Consider the following 23,001-nt stretch of genomic DNA (forward strand, 5'->3'; position numbering starts at 1 on the left):
TAAATGATAAGGGATCTATCTTTCTATGTATTCGCAGCACATTACACTTGTTTACATTGAGATTCAATTGCCATTCCTTGCACCATGCGTCAATTCGCTGCAGATCCTCCTGCATTTCAGTACAATTTTCCATTGTTACAACCTCTCGATATACCACAGCATCATCCGCAAAAAGCCTCAGTGAACTTCCGATGTCATCCACAAGGTCATTTATGTATATTGTGAATAGCAACGGTCCTACGACACTCCCCTGTGTCACACCTGAAATCACTCTTAATTCAGAAGACTTCTCTCCATTGAGAATGACAATAAAGGCATTCAAGCAAAATTTGCTATAGAAGGCTTCCACAAGGTCATAGGTTCTAGTATTTATTTGTTATGGTATGCATCAATGACAACAACAAAAGAATTTTATGTTGTTAGCCAAAATATCTCTCTCTCTCTCTCTCTCTCTCTCTCTCTCTCTCTATTCATTGAGTTGAATCCGACTCTCCATGACCCCATATGCTAAAGCACATCACTGTCTACTGGAGATTTTCCTGGTTGGAATCCATAATTTCTTTGATGCCATCCGACTCATCCTTTGCTTTCCTCTTGCTCTTTTGCCTCAGATCTTCACTAGCATTATGCTTTTTTTCCAGCAAATCATGTCTTTTCATGATGTGCCCAAAGGTTGGACCTTTCAAGCAGCAATCTAGTTTTATTTCCAGTAACACCGACCTCTTCATTCTTCTTGTGGTCCATAGAACTCTTAAGGAGTTTTGCACAGCACCAGTATTCAAAAGAATCTATTCTATAACATTCACCCTTTCTTATATTACAGGTCTCACATCTGTGCATTACAACTGGAAAGCCCTTACTTTATAGATCTTTTTTGTTACTGTTACGCCTCTACTCCTTAAAACATTATCGAGGCTGGACATTGCCTTTCTACCCAGTAACAAGAATCTTGATTTCATGGCTGCAGTTGCCATCATCAGAAATCTGTGAGCTGAGCTAATTGAACATAGAGACTACCTCCATCATTTTTCTTCCCGTACAAGTCATAAAGTGACATTAGTTCATCCTTTGCATCTTTTTTTTTTTCCTGTTCAGTAAGAGGATCTTTAACTCTTTGTCACTTTCTGCCATCAGAATGGTATCCTCTCCATATCTGAAATTATTTGTATTTATCTCAACTAGGTTCATTCCAATTTCTTCTTCATCTAATGCAACATTCCTCATAATATCGTCTTCATATGGGTTGAATAAATAAAGTGATGACATGCAGCCGTGTCATACTCCTTTCTCAATCTTGCTCCATGTAAGGTTCTCATTGTAGCTATCTCATCAGAGCATAAATTTCCTGTGATGTGAATCAGTGATCTGGTACTTTCATTTTTGAGTATGGTACTTCCCATAATTTATTGTGGTCTGTTCAGTTAAAGGCTTTAGCACAACCAGTAATGCAGAGATAAACATCTTTCTCGAATTCTCTTGCCTTCTTCAAAATCTTTTGGGTGTTGATCTCTGGTACCACTTTTGCTACGAAATCCAACTTGTTTTTCAGGTAGTTCTCGGTCTGTGTATTGGTGAAAACTATTTTGTAAGATTTTAACCTTGACTTTTCTAGCATGTAAGATAAGTGCAATTGTTCTTTAATTTGAACACTCTTTAGAAATTCCCTTCTTTGGAATTATGAGGAAAATTGTACTTTTCCGGTCTTTTGGCCTTGTTGGCTTCTCTGTAGTTGCTGACATATTGAGTGCAACATATTCACCTCATTCTCTCAAGTGATTTTGAACAACTCAGCTGGAATTCCATCACATCCACTAGCCTTGTTTACAGCAGACAAATATACGAGGGTTGGAACTTAAATAGTGGTAACTCTTTATTCACAACTGATACAAAAGAGTTACATGTTTGCACCTGTTACTGTCCTTCAAAGTAGTCACCAGCGTTGTGTAGAGCCCATTGCCATTGATGTGGAAGGCATAGTATACAGTTAGCAGAGCCTGTTCTGTTTATGGTACAAATGGAGCTGTCTACTGCCTGTCGAATCTCTGGAACAATTCTGATTGCTTCATCTTCGGAATCAAGTCAAAGTCACAAGGACTTAAGTCCGAGGAGTGTGGTGGATGGTACAGTACTTACCAGTCCCATCGACCGAACAGAGCAGCCACAGCTTGCGCTGTACGCGACCAGTCATTGTCATGATGGGTGGGTTGCGTAGAAAGTGTCACAGCTTCTTTCGCAAAGCTGGTCGTTTTTTGGAGCATCGCAAATATGATGCAAATAACTGGCAGAAACCTGATTAATCAACATGACAATGCCTCGCCGGGAAAGCCTGAAGAATTACTTTGTGGCTGTCAGCCAAAGATCAAATTGTCACTGGTCCTTCCATCAAAAGAGGGACATAGCCAAAGAAGAGTTCGAAGTTCCATATTGGTGATCGAGTGTATGCCAAAAATTCATCACTTTGTCAAGCAGATCACCATAGAGTATTGCAGTGTAATCATAGAGCTGGGAAATATGCTGTGCATTATGTAATATCTACTGGAATGGCCGAAAGGCATCAAAACCTACTCAAAAAATGTAGCATCTTGAAGAATAGTAGGCAACAGAGAAATGAAGACAAATGGCATTTAATTTGACTGCCTTATGAACCAGCAGTTAAACAGGATGAAAGCCGTCTCCAGGATACTTCACGGACTGAACCTGATTATACGCAGATTGAAAGGACATATGCTGAACTCAGGAGATCAGCAAGGGTTCATCAACATTTGGTGCACTGCAAGTACATATTTAATACATTAGAATAACAGGAAAGGTTTTTTGTTGTTCTTTTATTTTCCTAACATTTTGTAATGCTTCAATGTTCAGTTTACAAACTTACTGTGTGAACAAGTAGCAGCAAAAAAGAAAACAGAAAAATATTTTATTTACTAGAATGAAATGTGCTGTAGTCCAACCAGGAGTCAATCATGTGACCTTCCAGTTTACAGGCACACGGTTTACCATTAGACCATCTACCAAATATCTTTGGCATAAATTTCAGTTGGTGTGTGTAGTCATTGTACTTGGTTTGATATGTTTTTAATACATTTATTGTTCCATTATATAGGGGTGTAGTGCTTTATATTAGATGATTATGTGTTCTTTTGCTGTAATAGGCATGGGCGACATTTGTTTACCACAGTTTTACATGTCAATTGACTTTATGAAACCCTCGCAAAAAGCCTTACGTACTGAATTTGTTGCTGCACTTTTAGAGCCTGAGGACTTGAAAGAAAAATTGGAAGACAATAATCACTTTAAGTACGAAATACCATTTGTTCCATCTCCAGGGATGACCTGTGAGGAAATAGAACAGTTGAAAGGAACTGAAAATAAGGAAAATGAAGGTGGAATGCTGGAAAGTCTGAACAAATGTGAAATGCTTCCTCCAGCCGAGCCTGAGGTACAGGATCATCTAATGCAGAGAATATGTTCACGAGCCCACGCTGCTGGCTTTGGTGGCGTGGATACCATGTATGTTGTAAGTATTTTAAATCAGCGTCGATTGTTCAATTAGAAAAGTAGTGCTTTCATGACACGTGAGTGGTTACTGTGAAATTAATGAAATGCCTTTCTAGTTGCTAATTGGAACTTTATTTACTATGTCGATAACTGGTTACAGCATTTAAATTAGGCAATTTTTAAATGTAGTTGCAAACTGTGCTGTAGAGAAGCAACATCAAAATCTGGTCATTGACTTGTTAAAGTTCTTATTGCAACTGGAACTGCATTTCGTTAACTGAATATATAGTTACAGAATCAGCACTTTCTGAGCAAGAAGAAACTAATAATATTGTGGAATTGTTACACCATTTTACTAGCAGGTGATGCAGCATTCACAATTTACATCTGTGCTTGTGTACAACTCCAGAGAAGTTTAATGTTTCCATCTTGTAGTACTTGAAATTCGACAGAAGGTGTTGCTGAGCTTTTAGATAAATGTTCTTCTTTGGAGCTAACTAATCATAAGCATGCACTCTCTCTCTCTCTCTCTCTCTCTCTCTCTCTCCCTCTCCCTCTCCCTCTCCCCCTCCCTCTCCCCCCTCTCTCCCCCTCCCCCCCCTCCCACACACACACACTTATGTATATGTGTGTGTTTATTGTTATTGAAGGAGGATATTATCCAGAAGTTCACCAACATCCTAGTTTTATGTGCCTGTTATCTGCCCAACAGCTGTGCTGTTTGGTAAGTGGTTACCTCCTTCCGTTATTTGTATTTCACCAAAGACTTAACTAATATCATACAAACATTGACACATATGTGTATGTATTGCAAACCACTGTGCATTATTTGACAGAGGGTAACTTCATACCATTGTTAATTAAGATGCTTAATCATTGTGACAGTCTAGAAATTTACTTATTTTTAAAGCCACCTCACTTTTAATTAAAATAAAAACAGCACTTACCAATAATAATAATAATAATATATGTTTGGTACTTGTGCTCTTATAAATTGCTTATATACATTTAGAACATTAGCATATATGTTTCACTTTCTCAGATCACACCTAGTGTTAACTATGTTTTTGATGAGTACTTGTCGTGGACACTACGTACTTGGTTCCAACAATTACAGATTCTTCAAGCCAGTCAGACAGTTGGAAAAATATTCTTTGATACTTTAACATTATAGCTCAGTATGAAACACAGGTTTTGAAATCCAGAAAGGCAGTATCTTTTGTTCAGTGGTGTCTCCTGTCAGCAAATTCTTCTTTGTGTAAAGAGCAAACTGTTTTCAGAATACTTTATCTCCCCCCACAGAACAAAATGCAGTTGAAACTTTGAATAGGTTTACTGATTTTGCAATAAATATTTTGGACGCTGATCTATAATTTTTTTCATCTGTTATCATCCGGGGTTCAGCTATGAGAACAGCCGAGGAGAGATGTAAGGAACATCAGCGGTATCCCAGCCTAAAATAATCAAGCTAACCAGCTGTTGCTAACAACTGCCTTGAATATAATCATGTAATGGAATACGATGAGACAAGGGTCATGGTTCGAACACCAAGTTTCTGGGATGTCAATTTCAGTCATGCTTGGGGTCCAGCATTTAATTTATAAAAATATCACTGGCCATCAGATCCACCAGAGGTGGTAAACACTGAGAATATTTGTATTTCATGGAATATGAGTGCGAGTTCTGAAAAACAAAAGAGCATCAAAGGGTGTAGTGGACATCAGAAATAAAACTCTGCTCTAAATAGCTATGAGAGACTGACAATTTTTCACACTCAGATTCAAGTCTAGGCAGCAAGTACACATAACCATTAAACTTGCAGCATCTGAAGAAGACGGCTGGATCACGCATTAAAATATTGTGCATAACATGGAAACAACTAGTCATAACATCTGGAAGCACACTATTAACCTCATTATAACTGAAAGTGATCTTTACTGTTTTCTAATCATTTGGAAAATTAACTGCAATAGATATTCTTGATAAATATAAGGTAAGGGGAGGTCAGTTGTGTTGTGTAGTCGACATAGAATCTAATGGGTATTTTGTAGAGGCATTATACTTACTCATTTTAGACAGAGAATTGTTTAGATTTCTTGAAATTCCTTCCTTTATGTTCCTTGATGATTTACTTCAACTGTTTTCCACGTGCGCACCTCTTTTTTGGTATTTCTAACATTTATATCATTACTTGTAAGAGTAGTGTATTACTGATTTCTAACAAGGAAATGTTAGTATTTTAATATACCTTATGAAACATTTTCTGCGTATTAAAATTCTCATCCATATTATGCTTCTGAAAATGTAGACTGGAATAATCTCTTTCAAATTCTGAAGGTGGCAGGGGTGAAATACGGGGAGTGAAAGGCTATTTACAATTTGTACAGAAACCAGATGGCAGTTTTACGAGTTGAGGGGCATGAAAAAGAAGCAGTGGTTGGGAATGGAGTGAAACAGGGTTGTAGCTTATCCCTGGTGTTATTCAATCTGTATATTGAGCAAGCAGTAAAGGAAACGAAAGAAAAATTAAGAGTAGGAATTAAAATCCATGGAGAAGAAATAAAAATTTTGAGATGTGCTGATGACATTGTAATTCTGTCAGAGACAGCAAAGGACCTGTAAGAGCAGTTGAACGATATGGACAGTGTCTTGAAAGGAGGATATTAGATGAACATCAACAAAAGCAAAACGAGGATAATGGAATGTAGTTGATTTAAATCATGTGATGCTGAGGGAATTAGATTAGGAAATGAGGCGCTTAAAGTAGTGGATGAGTTTTGCTATTTGGGGTGCAAAATAACTGATGAAGGTCGAAGTACAGAGGATATAAAATGTTGACTGGCAATGGCAAGGAAAGCGTTTCTGAAGAAGAGAAATTTGTTAACATCATGTATAGATTTAAGTGTCAGGAAGTCTATTCTGAAACTATATGTATGTAGTGTAGCCCTATATGGAAGTGAAACATGAGAATATAAGCTTTCAAAATGTGGTGCAACAGAAGAATGCTGAAGATTAGATGGGTAGATCACGTAACTAATGAAGAGGTACTGAATAGAATTGGGGAGAAGAGAAATTTTTGGCACAACTTGACTAGAAAGGATCGGTCGATAGGACGTGTTCTGAGTCATCAAGGGATCACCAATTTAGTATTGGAGGGCAGCATGGAGGGTAAAAATTGTAGAGGGAGACCAAGAGATGAATACACTAAGCAGATTCAAAAGGATGTAGGTTGCAGTAGGTACTGGGAGATGAAGAAGCTTGCACAGGATAGAGTAGCATGGAGAGCTGCTGCCAACCAGTCTCTGGACTGAAGACCTCAACAACAATGACAACAAGCAGTCACTTAGTTGCAGCTTATTCTTGGGTGGCATGAATCCGCCACTCCCCACCCCCACCCTCCCTCCCCCCTCCCTCCCTCTCTCTCTCCCCCTCCCTCCCTCCCCCCCATCCACCTCTCCCTTCCCCCCCCTCTCTCTCTCACCCTCCCTCTCCCTCCCTCTCTCTCTCTCACTTTCTTTCCAGCCAAGGATATTGCGAAAGTATTAATTCGCTGTACTGTATGGTTACCTAGGTCCTTTGGGCAAGTTAAGTGTGCCGTCATGCTTATCACGGTATCATCCAGTGCTCTAGATGTCTACTCTTGTTGCTTTGCTGTCTCATGTGTGCTGTAGACATAATTATGTGTGCTCTCATTCAGAGTTCAGATGCCTGTGTGTTAAAGCACAATCAGTTATCTGTCCCTATCTGCATAGAATAGAATGTTGTGGGAACAGACATATTGTATGTTGAGAAGTTACATATAAACACTAATTTTCTTTCTCTGAACTACTATCTGTAGTATTATTTGCAGGAAATTATGCACAATCTCAAAACTGCATATGACACAGGATGTTTCCACCTATAAAAACACAAAAATGCTTGGGACGGAAAATACTGACAAGAAAAATGGTGAAAAAAATTAAGGGGCCGCAGTGTGTTGAGCAGATTAAAACTTTGCAACTGTTTAGAAGTCTCATGTGCTACTGAGATCAGATGGGTTAGTGATTAAACAAGTGAAATTGTATAAACATTTCACTATTTGTCATGTGTTTTTAAAATGCTTGTGCATTTAGCAGGGTGAAAAAATATCAGTAGTAGTTTCATCTGTCACTGGTATAAGAAATATAGGTGCTGTGATGATTATAAACAGTCCAAGAATTGTAAAACAAAGCATAGACTTTTATTTCAACCATAACAGAAAATGAGCTGAGATACCAGATATAAATCCAGTTATGTGTTGTTCCATGTTCAAGGCTTATCACACAGATATTAGTTGTTAAGAGTTGGGGTCTGCAGAAGAAAGATGGAATTAAACTTATACTGTTATAAAACTCGATTAAAAATATACATGAAATAAGAAAGTTTTTAACTTCATCAGTTATGGGCCTGGATCACTAAGTGTAAAAGTATTGGTACTCTTCAAATGTCTTACTTTCAAGCTTCTTTGACCAGTGGTCATAGGTGTTGGAGCAGCACCTTTTTAAGGATAGGTTGGACAGAATGAAGTCAAGTTCTAAGAGAAGTAAAGATTGAAATGAACCTTCAGTTTGAGAAAGAAATCAAACAGCATAATCCTGGCACATTGGATCAGCGAACACAGCTGGTTGGTTAAAAACTTGCAGCAATCAGCAGAAATTTTATTTCCACCCGATTTCATCTCGGTAAATGTGAAATGCCAGCTATCTGTAGTGCATTAAAATATTCGAGGGCTTAGAAGTAAAATTAATGAAGTACTTATGTGCATTGGTGAATTAGAGTCATCAAACCCAGTTGATATAATCTGCCTCTCTGAACATCATGTGACCACTGGTATATAGATATGTTAAACCTTACAGAATTTAAGATAGCCTCGTACTTCTGTTGACAAAATATGGAGAAAGGAGGAGTTGCCACATTTGTTGAAAACAGTTTTAAAGTTCAGAATATTGACATTAATAAATTTTGCTTAGAGCAGCACTTCGAAGCATGTGCAACAGAGATAGAATTTCGTAATAGGTCCTTTATAATAGTGGCCGTATACGGAGCACCTTCAAGAAATTTCAACCCTATCTATAAACGTTCTTGAAGATTTATTATCTCATCTAAAATTAAAAAACAAAGAACTAGTGGTTGCTTGTTATTTTAATATTCAATTTAATTTCTACTGTAAATTTCCCAACTAGGGTATACAAATGTTCTAAGACTGCCATTGATAGTATCTTTATAGACAATTCTAGGCAAGTAAGCCACATTACAAAACCAGTAGTAAATGGGCTATCTGACCATGACATGCAACACCTAACATTAAATTTTGAAAATTGTCAGGGTAAAACATCTATCAGAACTGAGTACAGAAGGCCAATAAAACAGTCAAAAACTGAGAAATTTAGGAGATTGCTCCAAGAAATTAATTGAATGGATGTTTACAGCATCCAAGACACAAATGGAAAATACAAAACATTCGTTAATAAAGTTAGCACCTTATTTTAAAATTGTTTTCCCCTGATGGTAACTCAAATTAAGCAGAAGTCTAATAAGAAACCATGGATCACACGAGGGATAAAGATATCATGTGAGACAAAAAGGAAACTCTATCTGATATGTAGGGACACCTTTGATACTAGCATTATAGCTCATTACAAAAATTACTGCAAAATATTGAAGGTTATCCAGATATCTAAACACCTACATTATGAGAAGAAGATAAATACATCCAGCAATAAAATAAAAACAATATGGGATGTAGTTAAGTCAGGGACAGGTAGGACCAGAAATGAGGAGGAACAAATAGCTCTAAAAATAACTGAAACCCTGATAACAAATGTATGTTGTGTTGCAAACCATCTAAACAAGTATTTTGTCTCTGTTACTGATAGCATGGGGTTGTCAGGTTCAGTAAATAATGCAATGGAATATCTGAGACCAGTGCACACACACAATCTCAGTAAAATGGAATTGACACTTACTTCACCCAAAGAAATAGAATCCATGATAAAGTTCTTGAAATCAAAACATTCTAGTGGTGATGATAACATATCAACATAGTTAATAAAAGAGTGTTCATGTGAGCTTAGTCATATTATTTTTGTAATCAATCACTTATCACAGGAACATTCCTGGACTGGGTTAAATATGCTGAAGTTGTACCTCTCCACAAGAAAGGGGACAAAGATATGCTGTCAAATTACTGACTGATCTCACTTTTGCCAGCTTTTTAAAAAATCTTTGAAAAGGTTATGTTCAAGCTTCTACCTAAGGAGACCAAACCGTGGTTCAGGTTGAAAAAAATTGATTTTCGCTTTTCATCATATTTTGATAGATTAAAGTTTTATTTAAGTACTCTGAAAAGGATTTTGCTGAAAAAAATGTTTTTCGAGCATTTAAAGAGCATTTTCCTACCATGTGTGTTTATGTGCCATGCCCATCCTTGGAATGCAATGGTCGGTATTCTTTTGTTTCTGCTGTTTGTAAACAACACTCTTTCAAACACGCGGTTAGTTTTGTTCAAGTGTGATTCCGAGTAGTTGTTATGCTTTCGTTTGCAGTTCTTGTTTACGTGTGTTTTGTTGTGTTTATTGAAGATGACGAAACGTAAAGGCATTTTCAAGAAACGACAATCTAGAGGAAACAAGTTTAGAAAGCTTTCTGTACAAGAGGTTATGTCGCCTGGCAACGATATTTCTAATTGTAATTCTTCACCAAGTGCATCATCAAAGCAGCTCTCAATTTCAAGAGAGTTACAATGAATTTACTGTAAGTGACAAGGCGTGCAGTAACATTATTATAAATTTGAGAATATTATCAGATGCAATTTCTAAATTTGTACAATGTAGATAGTGTGGTGAGTCACAGAGTGTGAAAATTTGTGAGAGTGCCAGTGGGAGAAAAGGCCTAGCAGTGGCTTTGGATTTAATTTGCACTAAATACTTAGCTGTGATTTCATTTATGAGTTCTTCAAAACCAGATGCAAGTGGCCCTTGTGAAATCAATACTAGATTAGTTTATGCCTTAAAATCCATTGGCAAGGGCATGGCTGCAGGGAGAATATTTTGTTCAGTGATGAACTTACATCAACCACCAAATAAATTTGAAAAACTGACTTCAATATTAGAGAAAGCCGTATGTGAGGTCAGTGAGGAAAACGTGAAACTAGCTGCTAGGGAAGCAGTGGAAGAAAATGATGGATGTTCAGATATTGCAGTTGCACTTGATGGAAGTTGGCATAAAAGAGGGCATACTTCTCTGAATGGAGTAGTGACTGCCACAAGTGTAGACACCGGTAAAGTGTTAGATGTGGAGATAATGTATAAATATTGCAAGTGTTGTAAAGTCAATGAACATAAAGAACACAACTGTGTGACTAATTTTAGAGGAACAAGTGGTGGTATGGAAGTTCATGTAGTACAACAAATATTTCATTGCTCCATAGAAACAAGAGGCATATGGTACACCAAATATTTGGGCGATGGTGACAGTAAGGCATACAATAAAGTGGTGAACTCTAAGCCATTATTAGCAAAATAGAATGTGCAGGCCATGTTCAAAAACGTTTGGGAACAAGGCTGAGAAAACTAACTGTTGATACGAGAGGAAAAAAATTGAGAAGATGGAAAATTGTTGACCGGGCAGGGTCGGTTAACTAAAACTGAAATAGAAAACTTGCGGGTATACTACGGGCAGGCAATTAGGAGAAATAAAGAAAATCTGGAGGCAAGCAGAGAGATGTTTGGGCCATATTCTTCCCTTAGTCCTGTACTGATGATTAGCCGTGCGATGGATTGTGTCCATCGGGAGAAAATTCGTGGTGGGTGCAAATACAATAGGGCTCAGGCAACTGGAGAATCTTATTCTCACCAGCATTCTCTTCCTGCTGCTGTTATTTCAACAATTAAACCTATTTTAAGAGACTTGGCTCATCCTGACCTAAGAAAATGTCTGCATGGGCAGACACAGAACCCAAATGAATGTTTCAACAGCATAATTTGGAACCGCCTTTCTAAAACTGTATTTGTAGGCATGTATACAATGAAACTAGGAGTTCATGACGCTGTTATTACATTCAATTGTGGTAATATTGGAAAGTATTGGGTACTGAAAAAGCTGGGAATTAATCCTGGTGAAAATATGATCACTGGGCTGCAACATTGCGATAAAATGAGGATAGCCGATGCAGACAGGTCTGCATCAAATATGGCCAAGAAAGCAAGACAAACATCCAGGAAAGTGAAAAAGAAGCTGGGAGACCTGCCAGAGGCCAAAGAAGGGCCATCATATGCAGCAGGACAGTTTTAATTAACTGTAAGTAACAAATTTCAAAAGTTTTTTCTTTATAGTCAATTTCCCGCAAACTAAAATTTTCACTACATACGCCCCATTATATCAGAAACTATCATAGATAAATGAATGAAATTTTCAGAGACTCTGCATAACATAAAAAGCCACCTCTGGTACTACATTCATTAATATTCCCCCATCAGGATGTTCACAAAAAATATTTTCTGCAGAAAAAAACTTAATATTTTTTGTTATTGAATTTAAAAAAGTATTTCTTAGAAACTATTTAATGGATAAAGTAGATTTTAATACAGTTGACTCTATTAGCATCATGTAACATACAGTAAAAATATTAAGGTCCTGCATCAAATAGTTTTTTTCAGAAATGGGTCAAATACTTGCCTAAATTAACATGGGTTAGATAGGCAGGGTATGGTCCCCTTAAGCACCTTAGTGAAAATAACATACTGTCAAAGTCACAGTTTGGGTTTCTTAAGGGTTCTGATATTGAGAAGGCTATTTACACTTACAGTGAAAATGTCCTTAATTCATTAGACAACAACTTAGATGCTACTGGCATATTCTGTGACCTGTCAAAGGCTTTTGACTGTGTGAATCACAATATACTTTTAAGTAAATTAAAATATTATGGCATCACTGGTAGTGCTGCAAAGTGGTTTCAGTCATATTTTACTAATAGAGAACGAAGGGTGTCTACGTAACACTTTAGCAGTAGGCAATCAGACATCATCTGACTGGGAATAAATTAGATGTGGTGTTCCTCAAGCTTCCATACGAGGTCCACTACTTTTTCTTGTGAAATTAATGACCTATCATCTGTTACATTACCAGATGCCAAGTTTGTCTTATTTGCAGATGATACAAACATTGCAATAAATAGTAAATCAAATATAAATTTAGAAAGGGAAGCTAATCAAATTTTTACTGACATTAATAAGTGATTCATAGCCAATTCACTGTCATTAAACTTTTAAGAGACCCACTATATGCAGTTCAGAACTTCCAAGAGATTTCTGTCTAGTGTGTGTATAAAATATGATGACATGGACATGGACATAGGAGAAGTTGAGAGTGTAAAATTCTTGGGATTACAACTTGATAATAAATTCAGTTGGGAGCGACATACTAACGAAGTGCTAAAGTGCCTAAACAAGTCTGTTTGTGCAATGTGAATGATGTCAGACAAAGGAGATATAAATATGAAAAAAAACTGGCATATTTTGCTTATTTTCACTCCATTATGTCATATGGTATCATATTTTGGGGTAACTCCACAACCAGAGAAAAAATTTTTATTAGAGTACAGAAGCGTATAATAAGAGTAATGTGTAGTGTAAATCCAAGAACATCATGTCGAAACCTATTCAAAGAATTGGGCAAACTTATCAGAGCTTCTCAGTATATTTTTTCCTTAATGAAGTTTGTTGTAAATAATACATCTCTTTTTACAACTAACTGCTTAATACACAGTATCAATACTAGGAATAAGAACAATATACATAAAGATTTAAAATCACTTACTCTTCCCAGAAAGGAGTCCAGTATTCAGCAACGCATATTTTCAATAAGTTACCAGAGTTTAGTTTCAGACAAGGCACAATTTAAACATAATTTAAAAGAACTTTTGGTGACCTCCTCCTCCTATTCCATCCATGAATTTCTCAACAAGTGCATTGGACCATTTGAATGAAAATTTATTATACTTTAATTTTTGACAATACTTGGTTGTAACAGCCAATTAACTACGTACTGTGTGAATGATGGATGAATGGAAAGCAGATGTAAGTCTTAAGTCTGTAAATAGTGGAAGGTTAATTTTAAATCTTGTACATAATTTGACTGTTCTTAACTGAGGATCATTGAAATGAATAATTTACTTTAATTTTTGACAATACTTGGTTGTAATACCCAAGTAACTAGCTACTGTGTTAATGTTGGATTTAATGAAAGCAGATGTAAGTATTAAACCTGTAAATATTAGAAGTTTAATTTTAATTCATGTACATAATTTACCATTTATTGACTGAGGATCATTAAGATTAATGAAACTCAAGTTTTTCTAATTACATTTTTGTAATGTGTTTATCTGACATGTTCCACACCCAGAAGGATCCCCTCTTTTGTCGATCTATGCAATGAATAATTAATCTAATCTCTAATCTCCAAACAAATTAGTGTGCCGACAAACACAAATATTGGGCATATGAGTTTTTACAATATACATTTCTTACACAGATCACAAAAATTTAAATATAGTGCATATATTGTCTCAGTTAAATAAATATACCTTTATTTTTGATACAGCTTAACATAATGTTAAAACACTTTGTTTGTTTATTGCAAATTATTGTCTTAATACATTAAGTTTTAAAAGGTTGGACATTGAAGCATGTACAGATTTCTTTCATAAATTATTTATCAAAAATAAAATAAACTAGTAACCAAATATCACTAAATTAAATAAAGCTCAGTCGCAGACAATCGTCTGTTTATAATGCACATAAATTTAGTTGAAACCCATTTACATGCCACCAAACAGAACAGCTGAAGCTGTGTCATCATCTTGTTTCCACAGTGTACATATTACAGATGGACAGTCTGCCCTCTTGTCTCTAAGTACTCAGTAGTGTAAGGAACAAGTAACGTATGAAGCCACCCGAACCAGTTTGTGCTCTCCTTGGATATCATGCATGCCTCAAGGCATGGAACCTGTGGGTTTAAGCCCCAGTTTAAAATTGATACGGTTTCAAATGTGCTGTTACTGTGAAAATGGTCTGGACATGCAAAAATTGAACAAATGTGTGGTATGTGTAAACACCGCCATGAAAGAAATATATTGATACAGTGGACAATTAATATGAACATGTATCACGTACCAAGAAAAGGTCACTGACTTATTTTCATATGTCACCAATAGGTAGTACATCTATACCTAATACAGCTGAGGTCAAGTCATTCACATCCAGCGAATTTACGAGGGTATTTCGGAAAGTAAAGATACACTGTACACCAGAGGAACAGAAGAGTTTTGGTGAGCAAGTTGGCAACACTGGTGTTAACCTTAAACCGTTAACTTTCTCCTCACAGTCGTTCGGCATTTGAACGTTGCTTCTGGTTGGAGTAGGTCGTGTTTGAAATGGCTGCGCCAATTCAGAATCCCGCCAAATGCGAAGTGCGCTCCGTCATACGTTTTCTTCATGCAAAAGGTCTGCGGATATTCACAAAGAAATTGTTTCTGTTTATGGGAACATTATGAATCAACAAAATTTAACGAAATGGTGTCATTTCTCTGAAGGTAGGACCGATGTTCATGACGAGCAAAGAACAGGTCGGCCATCTGTGATCTCTGATGCCCTTCTTCGGAGAATGGAGGAAGCAATTCATGCGAATAGATGTCTCACATTGAAAGAATTGCTTCAGATCATACTGGAGGTGTCAATGACAACTCTTTATGACATTGTAATTGTTAAGTTAGGGTACAGGAAATTGTGTGTGCGCTGGGTTCCAAAACTGTTAACGGAAGAACACAAAAAGAAAAGGATGGGCTTTGCACTCTCCTTCCTCACACGCTATGCTGGAGTAGGTTATGAGTTCCTTGATCACATTGTGACAGGTGACGAGACGTGGGTTTATCACCATACACCTGAATCCAAGCAACAATCAATGCAATGGCGCCTTCGAATTCACCAAAAGCCAAGAAATGTAAAACGTCGATTTCAGTGAAGAAAATCATGGCTTCTGTTTTTTTGGGACAGACAAGGCATTCTTCTGTTGGAATTTATGCCTCCTGGAACGACAATTAATGCTGCTGCATATTGCCAGACTTTGAAACATCTTCGAAGGGCAATTCAAAACAAATGCAGGGGAATGTTGACAAGTGGAGTCCGCTTGGTTCATGACAACGCTTGGCCTCACACAGCGCTCGTAACCAAAGCACTACTCAAACAATTCAAACGGGACGTATTGGGTCATCCATCATACAGCCCGGACCTTGCGCCCACCGACTTCCATGTCTTCCGTTACCTGAAGTCACATCTTGGTGGAAAATCATTCCACGGTGATGAAGAAATCAAAGATGAAGTTGAAATGTAGTTCCGACAACAGGCAGCAACCTTCTATGACTGTGGGATACAAAAGCTTGTGCACCGACTTAACAGATATTTGGATAACGGGGCTGATTATGTCAAGAAATAACAAATAATCCAGTTAATAAGATGTAACTGACGTTTTCTAAATAAATGTTCTATTTAAGGACTGCGAGCCATTGTATCTTTACTTTTTGAAATGCCCTCGTATTTCGAGAAGAGAAGTTACCCAACTTGTTGCAGGATAAGGATTCAACAAAATTGGAATGAACAAGTTATCACTATGGCTTGAATTGGATTGTATTAAAGCACTACCACAGACCATCAAGATATTTTACTCATCTGTATGTGACAAAACAGTATACTTTGGATGACACAGAGTGCAAAGTAAACTATAGTATAACTTTTAGTCAGTAATGAAATGTTACATGTTTCACATCAAATAGTACTGTGTGTTGAAGTTTTACTATTTTATCCCCATTAACCTCTCTCATCTCAAAAGATTTTAGTATGGTTGCTAAAAATCTAGTTGTCATGTACCCAAATTAATACATAATATCATCAAATAGTATCCCATAACGGGTTATCAAAATGTAAGCATAATTTATCTAAAAAGAAAGATGATGAGACTTACCAAACAAAAGTGCTGGCAGGTCGATAGACACACAAACAAACACAAATATACACACTTTCGCAACAAACTGTTGCCTCATCAGGAAAGAGGGAAGGAGAGGGAAAGACGAAAGGATGTGGGTTTTAAGGGAGAGGGTAAGGAGTCATTCCAATCCCGGGAGCGGAAAGACTTACCTTAGGGGGAAAAAAGGACAGGTATACACTCGCACACACACACATATCCATCCACACATACAGACACAAGCAGACACATTTAAAGACAAAGAGTTTGGGCAGAGATGTCAGTCGAGGTGGAAGAGTAGAGGCAAAGAAGTGGTTGAGAGACAGGTGAGGTATGAGTGGCGGCAACTTGAAATTAGCGGAGATTGAGGCCTGGCGGATAACAAGAAGAGAGGATATACTGAAGGGCAAGTTCCCATCTCCGGAGTTCGGATAGGTTGGTGTTGGTGGGAAGTATCCAGATAACCCGGACGGTGTAACACTGTGCCAAGATGTGCTGGCTGTGCACCAAGGCATGTTTAGCCACAGGGTGAACCTCATTACCAACAAACACTGTCTGCCTGTGTCCATTCATGCGAATGGACAGTTTGTTGCTGGTCATTCCCACATAGAATGCATCACAGTGTAGGCAGGTCAGTTGGTAAATCACGTGGGTGCTTTCACACGTGGCTCTGCCTTTGATCGTGAACACCTTCCGGGTTACAGGACTGAAGTAGGTGGTGGTGGGAGGGTGCCTGCTACACCTCGACTGACATCTCTGCCCAAACTCTTTGTCTTTAAATATGTCTGCTTGTGTCTGTATGTGTGGATGGATATGTGTGTGTGTGTGCGAGTGTATACCTGTCCTTTTTTCCCCCTAAGGTAAGTCTTTCCGCTCCCGGGATTGGAATGACTCCTTACCCTCTCCCTTAAAACCCACATCCTTTCGTCTTTCCCTCTCCTTCCCTCTTTCCTGATGAGGCAACAGTTTGTTGCAAAAGCTTGAATTTGTGTGTATATTTGTGTTTGTTTGTGTGTCTATCGACCTGCCAGCGCTTTTGTTTGGTAAGTCTCATCATCTTTCTTTTTAGATATATTTTTTGCACGTGGAATGTTTCCCTCTGTTATATTGTAAGCATAATTTAATAGATTTATTCACATTTTACTACAGTGCAAGCTACATGTAGAGCAGCAGGTGCTATGAATGGCTAACCAAAAAGGAATGCTAATTTAGAATCCAAAGAGCTTTGTCACTTTATTGTGGCCCTCTAAAATTGTGTCAGAACTATTGGTGGATTAAAATTCATAATTCTGCTCAGTTGTGATATGCATTTAATACATCTGTGCAGTGGTACATCTCTTCAGAATATTCAAGGCCATAAACTGTAAGAATCAAAATAACTTCCACAGTAACAGTATTTATTTTGCCCCAGCAGTAACAAAACTCTGAGAAACTCGGCATTACAGAAATACTCAGCACATGCAGGTTCCACTGGCAGTTCTTCTGTATTTGTCCATCGAGATGTGAGCCAGTGTGTAGCAAATGTGTCTGTAGCAGACAAAGTGTCAATTACTTTTCCTCATCTTTGTCTGTATTTACAGCCTGGAATTTTGATTATTGTAATACAAGTTTATGTATTTTATTTTACAGGACAAAGATTATTTTGAACTTCAGCCAAGACAAAGTGCACTTTTCTCAGATACCTGTTCTTCACAGATGTTCGCTCATACATTACTTTCATCAACACCAGCTCGAAAATCTATATTTCATTTGGCAAATAGCAACAGGACAAAAAGGTAATAGTTTATTTTTAAATAATGTCAACTCCAGGTTGAAATACCAACAATACGAATTGCTACTCATAGCTTATGACCAAATCCTTCTTCAGCAAAGGAAACACACACACAAACACACACACACACACACACACACACACACACACACACACGTATACACGAGTGCTATCACTAGCATCTCAGACCAGAATGTGACTGTTGTGCTGATAGCAGTCTGGAGTGGGACGGGGAATGGGGAGGGATAGTGGGGTATGGTTGTGAGGAGACGACAGTGCTGCCTGGCAGGGCCCACAGGGGCTGGCAAGCTTGCCAGGTGCAGCAGTGCATGGTAGGCTGTGGGGTAAAGAACAGGGAGCAGAAAAGGAAAGAATGGGAAAGGATGGGTGGGTGCATGAGCAGATGTTGGCACACAGTGAGGGCAAGAGCACGTGAAGGAAGGAGGTGACAGGATAGAGGGGGTGGAAACAGTTGAGTGGCGGATGTGGTGACAGTAGGTTACCATAGGTTGAGACCAGGATAATTTTGGGAGTGCCATGTGTGCTGTGAGGATAACTTTCATATGTGCACAACAATATAAAAAGCTGCACCTGACTCTCCTAACACATAACTACTTCTCCTCTGAAGGGAAGGTCAAAGCTGTGGCACAGTCATGGGCACCCGCACTGCACCCTCCTATACCAACCTGTTTATTGGTCATCTAGAGGATATCTTCCTACCCTCCCAAACCCCTTGCCTGGTTGAGGTTCATTGATGATATCTTCATGATCTGGACTCAGGTCTAAGACAGCCTATACTCATTCCTTTGCAACCTCAATAACTTCTCTCCAATCTGTTTCACCTGGTCCTCCTCAACCCAGTGTGCCACCAGTCTGGACTTTGACCTCCTCCTCTGCGATGGCTCGGTCCACAATTCTATCCACATTAAACCCAACATGTACCTGCATTTTAACAAGTGCCATCCCTTCCACACCAAACAGTCGCTCCCATACTGGTTGGCCACTCCCCTTTCCCAATATGCTGAGTGTCTCGCCAAGACCTTCATAGGCAGGTGCTGTTCTCCAGAGCTAGACTGCAAATATATTTTGTGTACAATTCCCCACACACACCCCAATCCTCCCACCATCCTCAAGAGCCAGCTACAAAAGAGTGTGCCCTTTGTCACACACTGCCATCCTGGTCTGAAACAGCTGAACCATGTCCTTCTTCAGCACTTTGACTGTCTATCATCATGCCCTGAGATGAGGGACATAGTACCCAAGTTCCCACCATTCCTAAAGTCGTGTTCTGTCACCCACTCAACCTCCACAGCATCCTACTCCTCTCACCCCCTTACCACAGAGATCATATCCCTGTGGAAGACCCAGGTGACCTGCCAAATGCACCCACCCGACTCTTCCTACTCCAGTCCTGTCACAGACGTATCCTACCAATCAGAGAGCAGGCTACCTGTGAAAGCAGCCATGTTAAATACCAGCTCTGCTGCAACCATTGCACAGCTTTTTATATTGGTATGACTACCAATGAAATGTTCACCTGGGTGATCAGCCATCACCAAACTGTGACCAAGAGTGAAGTAGACCACACAGTGGCACAATTTGCAACTGAAAGTAACATGCATTACCTCTGTGGCTGCTTCAAAACCCAAGCCATCTGTACCCTCCTCTCCACCAACAGCTTTTCTGAACTGCATAGATGGCATTTATCCTTACAATTCACTCTCTCCTCGCAAAATTATCCAGGTCTCAATCTGATGCAACCTACGGTCCCCACATCCCCCATCCAACAGTTTCTGCCCCCTCTGTCCTCTCATCTAGCCCTTTCACATCCCCTCAGCCTCACTATTTGCTTCCCTCCCCACCCCCACTCACCCCAATCCTTTCATCTTCCGTGATCATCTCCTTTCCCGCTCCATGTTTTTTTCCTCCACACCTCAGTTTGTGGCACTGTGCCTGGCAGTCTCATGAGGCTGCCATCTAGTCCCTGCACACCCCATGAGACAGCATTCTTGTCTCCCCCCTCCCCCTCCTGTACCCTGCTATCCCTCTCCTTTCCCCACCCCAACCTAGGTTTCTATTCAAGTGGCAGTAGCATTCCAGTCCACTCTGCTGGTGGTAGCAGTCATGTGCACATGAGATGTGCTTGCTTGTGTGAATATATGTGTGTGTAGGCTTTGGCCATAAGCCATAATGTGTAACAGTCTTTTCATTGTGTCTTTCTGCAACTCAACGAGTAATCTTTACAGTGAGTAGCAGTCTATCCTTTCCCTAATATGGTTGATTATTTACTTTTAGGTAGCTTAAAGGCCCTCGTTTACTATAAACTCCTCTGATAGGAACAAGATAATGACTAAAAAAGATCAACGATGATTTCCATATTGTTCTTTGTTCTATCTCTGCTGTTTGTATTCTGTCTAGAATACAGTATATTCCATTGTCATATTCCCAATTTTGTGTAAACGTTTTTTTATATTTACAAGTTATTACCTTTTTATAATTTCTTTTCCCCCTCAGTTTGCGAAAACCACTGTAACAAGTGATAATGTATGGAAAGTTCTCGTTGAAAATTATGAATTATTTAAGAATAAAGGAGACAACTCACCGAAAGGCAGAAGCACTGTGTGCTCAATAGGTTCACAAACAAAAGGTATAGAGCTTGGCTAGCTTTTATAATGCAGTTTCTTTTTTTTAGTTGTAGGAACACACACACACACACACACACACACACACACACACACACACACACACACACACACACCTCTCTGTCTCCGTGCATTGTGCTCAGTCCACTGCCAGATCTTTACGGGCCCACAGTAAGTGTTCGGGGGGGGGGGGGGGGGGGGGGGCGGCTTGTAGAAGAGTAAGAGCTGTCTGTGGGCTAGCTAGGGGGGCAGGTGGCAGATGGCTGGGCACGCGATTTCATTCCCACATGCTGCTAGATGCTTTCCCCCAAACCCCTCCCTGCCTTCCGCCTCTCTCTGGCCTTCACCCCACCCCATCTAACCCCAGCACACTCGCCATTGGCCAGTAAAGGGTTGACAGTTGACTGAGTACAATGTAGGGAGACAGGTGTGTGCCTGTCTGTGTGCATGTTTTTCCTAGAGCTAGAAAAAGGAAGTGCATTCCGAAAGGTAGCCAAACTTTGTACCTTTTGCTTCTGTGTCTGTCGATGACACAATACTTCTGCCTTTTGGTGAGTCGTCTCCTTTATTCCTAAATAAATTGTTACAAGTGAATTCTTTTGATTCATTGCAGACCCTATCTCTTCTACTTTATTGTAAGAATTCAATAGATTCACAGGTTCGATGTGATCAATGTTTTTTGTACAATGTGTAGTAATAAAGCTTTAATTACCATATAAAAAAGTTGTTGTTGTTGTTGTTGTTGTGGTCTTCAGTCCTGAGACTGGTTTGATGCAGCTCTCCATGCTACTCTATCCTGTGCAAGCTTCTTCATCTCCCAGTACCTACTGCAACCTACATCCTTCTGAATCTGCTTAGTGTATTCATCTATTGGTCTCCGTCTACAATTTTTACCCTCCACGCTGCCCTCCAGTAGTAAATTGGTGATCCCTTGATGCCTCAGAACATGTCCTACCAACCAATCCCTTCTTCTAGTCAAGTTGTGCTACAAACTCCTCTTCTCCCCAATTCTATTCAATACCTCCTCATTAATTATGTGACCTACCCATCTAATCTTCAGCATTCTTCTGTAGCACCAAATTTCAAAAGCTTCTATTCTCTTCTTGTCTAAACTATTTATCGTCCATGTTTCACTTCCATACATGGCTACACTCCATACAAATACTTTCAGAAACGACTTCCTGACACTTAAATCTGTACTCGATGTTAACAAATTTCTCTTCTTCAGAAACGCTTTCCTTGCCATTGCCAGTCTACATTTTATATCCTCTCTACTTTGACCATCATCAGTTATTTTGCTCCCCAAATAGCAAAACTCTTTTACTACTTTAAGTGTCTCATTTCCTATCTAATTCCCTCAGCATCACCCGACTTAATTCGACGACATTCCATTATCCTCGTTTTGCTTTTGTTGATGTTCATCTTATACCCTCCTTTCAAGACACTGTCCATTCTGTTCAACTGCTCTTCCAAGTCCTTTGCTGTCTTCCTTTACTGCTTGCTCAATATACTGATTGAATAGCATCAAGGAGAGGGTACAACCCTGTCTCATTCCCTTCCCATTCACTGCTTCCCTTTCATGTCCCGCAACTCTTATAACTGCCATCTGGTATCTGTACAAATTGTAAATAGCTTTTCGGTCCCTGTAATTTACCCCTGCCACCTTCAGAATTTGAAAGAGAGTATTGAGTATTCCAGTCAACATTGTCAAAAGCTTTTCTAAGTCTACAAATGCTATAAACGTAGGTTTGCCTTTCCTTAATCTTTCTTCTAAGATAAGTTGTAGGGTCATTATTGCCTCACGTGTTCCAACATTTCTACGGAATCGAAACTGATCTTCCCCGAGGTCGGCTTCTACCAGTTTTTCCGTTCGTTTGTAAAGAATTCGCGTTAGTATTTTGCAGCTGTGACTTATTAAACTGATAGTTCGGTAATTTTCACATCTGTCAACACCTGCTTTCCTTGGGATTGGAATTATTATATTCTTCTTGAAGTCTGAGGGAATTTATCCTGTCTCATACATCTTGCTCACCAGATGGTAGAGTTTTTTTGTTGAAT

At 38.9% G+C, this 23,001-nt stretch overlaps 1 protein-coding gene across 4 annotated transcripts in view; it reads left to right on the top strand.

The window, feature by feature from the left end:
* LOC126262995 (mitotic checkpoint serine/threonine-protein kinase BUB1-like) overlaps window positions 1-23,001 on the top strand; it is a 245,335-nt gene that overhangs the window by 147,973 nt on the left and 74,361 nt on the right. For 2 of the 4 annotated variants that reach the window (XM_049959949.1, XM_049959950.1), the window contains exons 11-12: window positions 3,252-3,517; window positions 18,160-18,305. In XM_049959949.1, the coding sequence (XP_049815906.1) occupies window positions 3,252-3,517; window positions 18,160-18,305 (412 nt within the window). The remainder of the gene's footprint in view (window positions 1-3,251; window positions 3,518-18,159; window positions 18,306-23,001) is intronic. The other 2 variants (XM_049959951.1, XM_049959952.1) reach the window with 1 other exon arrangement.

Source organism: Schistocerca nitens, chromosome 6 (assembly GCF_023898315.1).
Source record: "Schistocerca nitens isolate TAMUIC-IGC-003100 chromosome 6, iqSchNite1.1, whole genome shotgun sequence".
NCBI lineage: Eukaryota > Metazoa > Arthropoda > Insecta > Orthoptera > Acrididae > Schistocerca > Schistocerca nitens.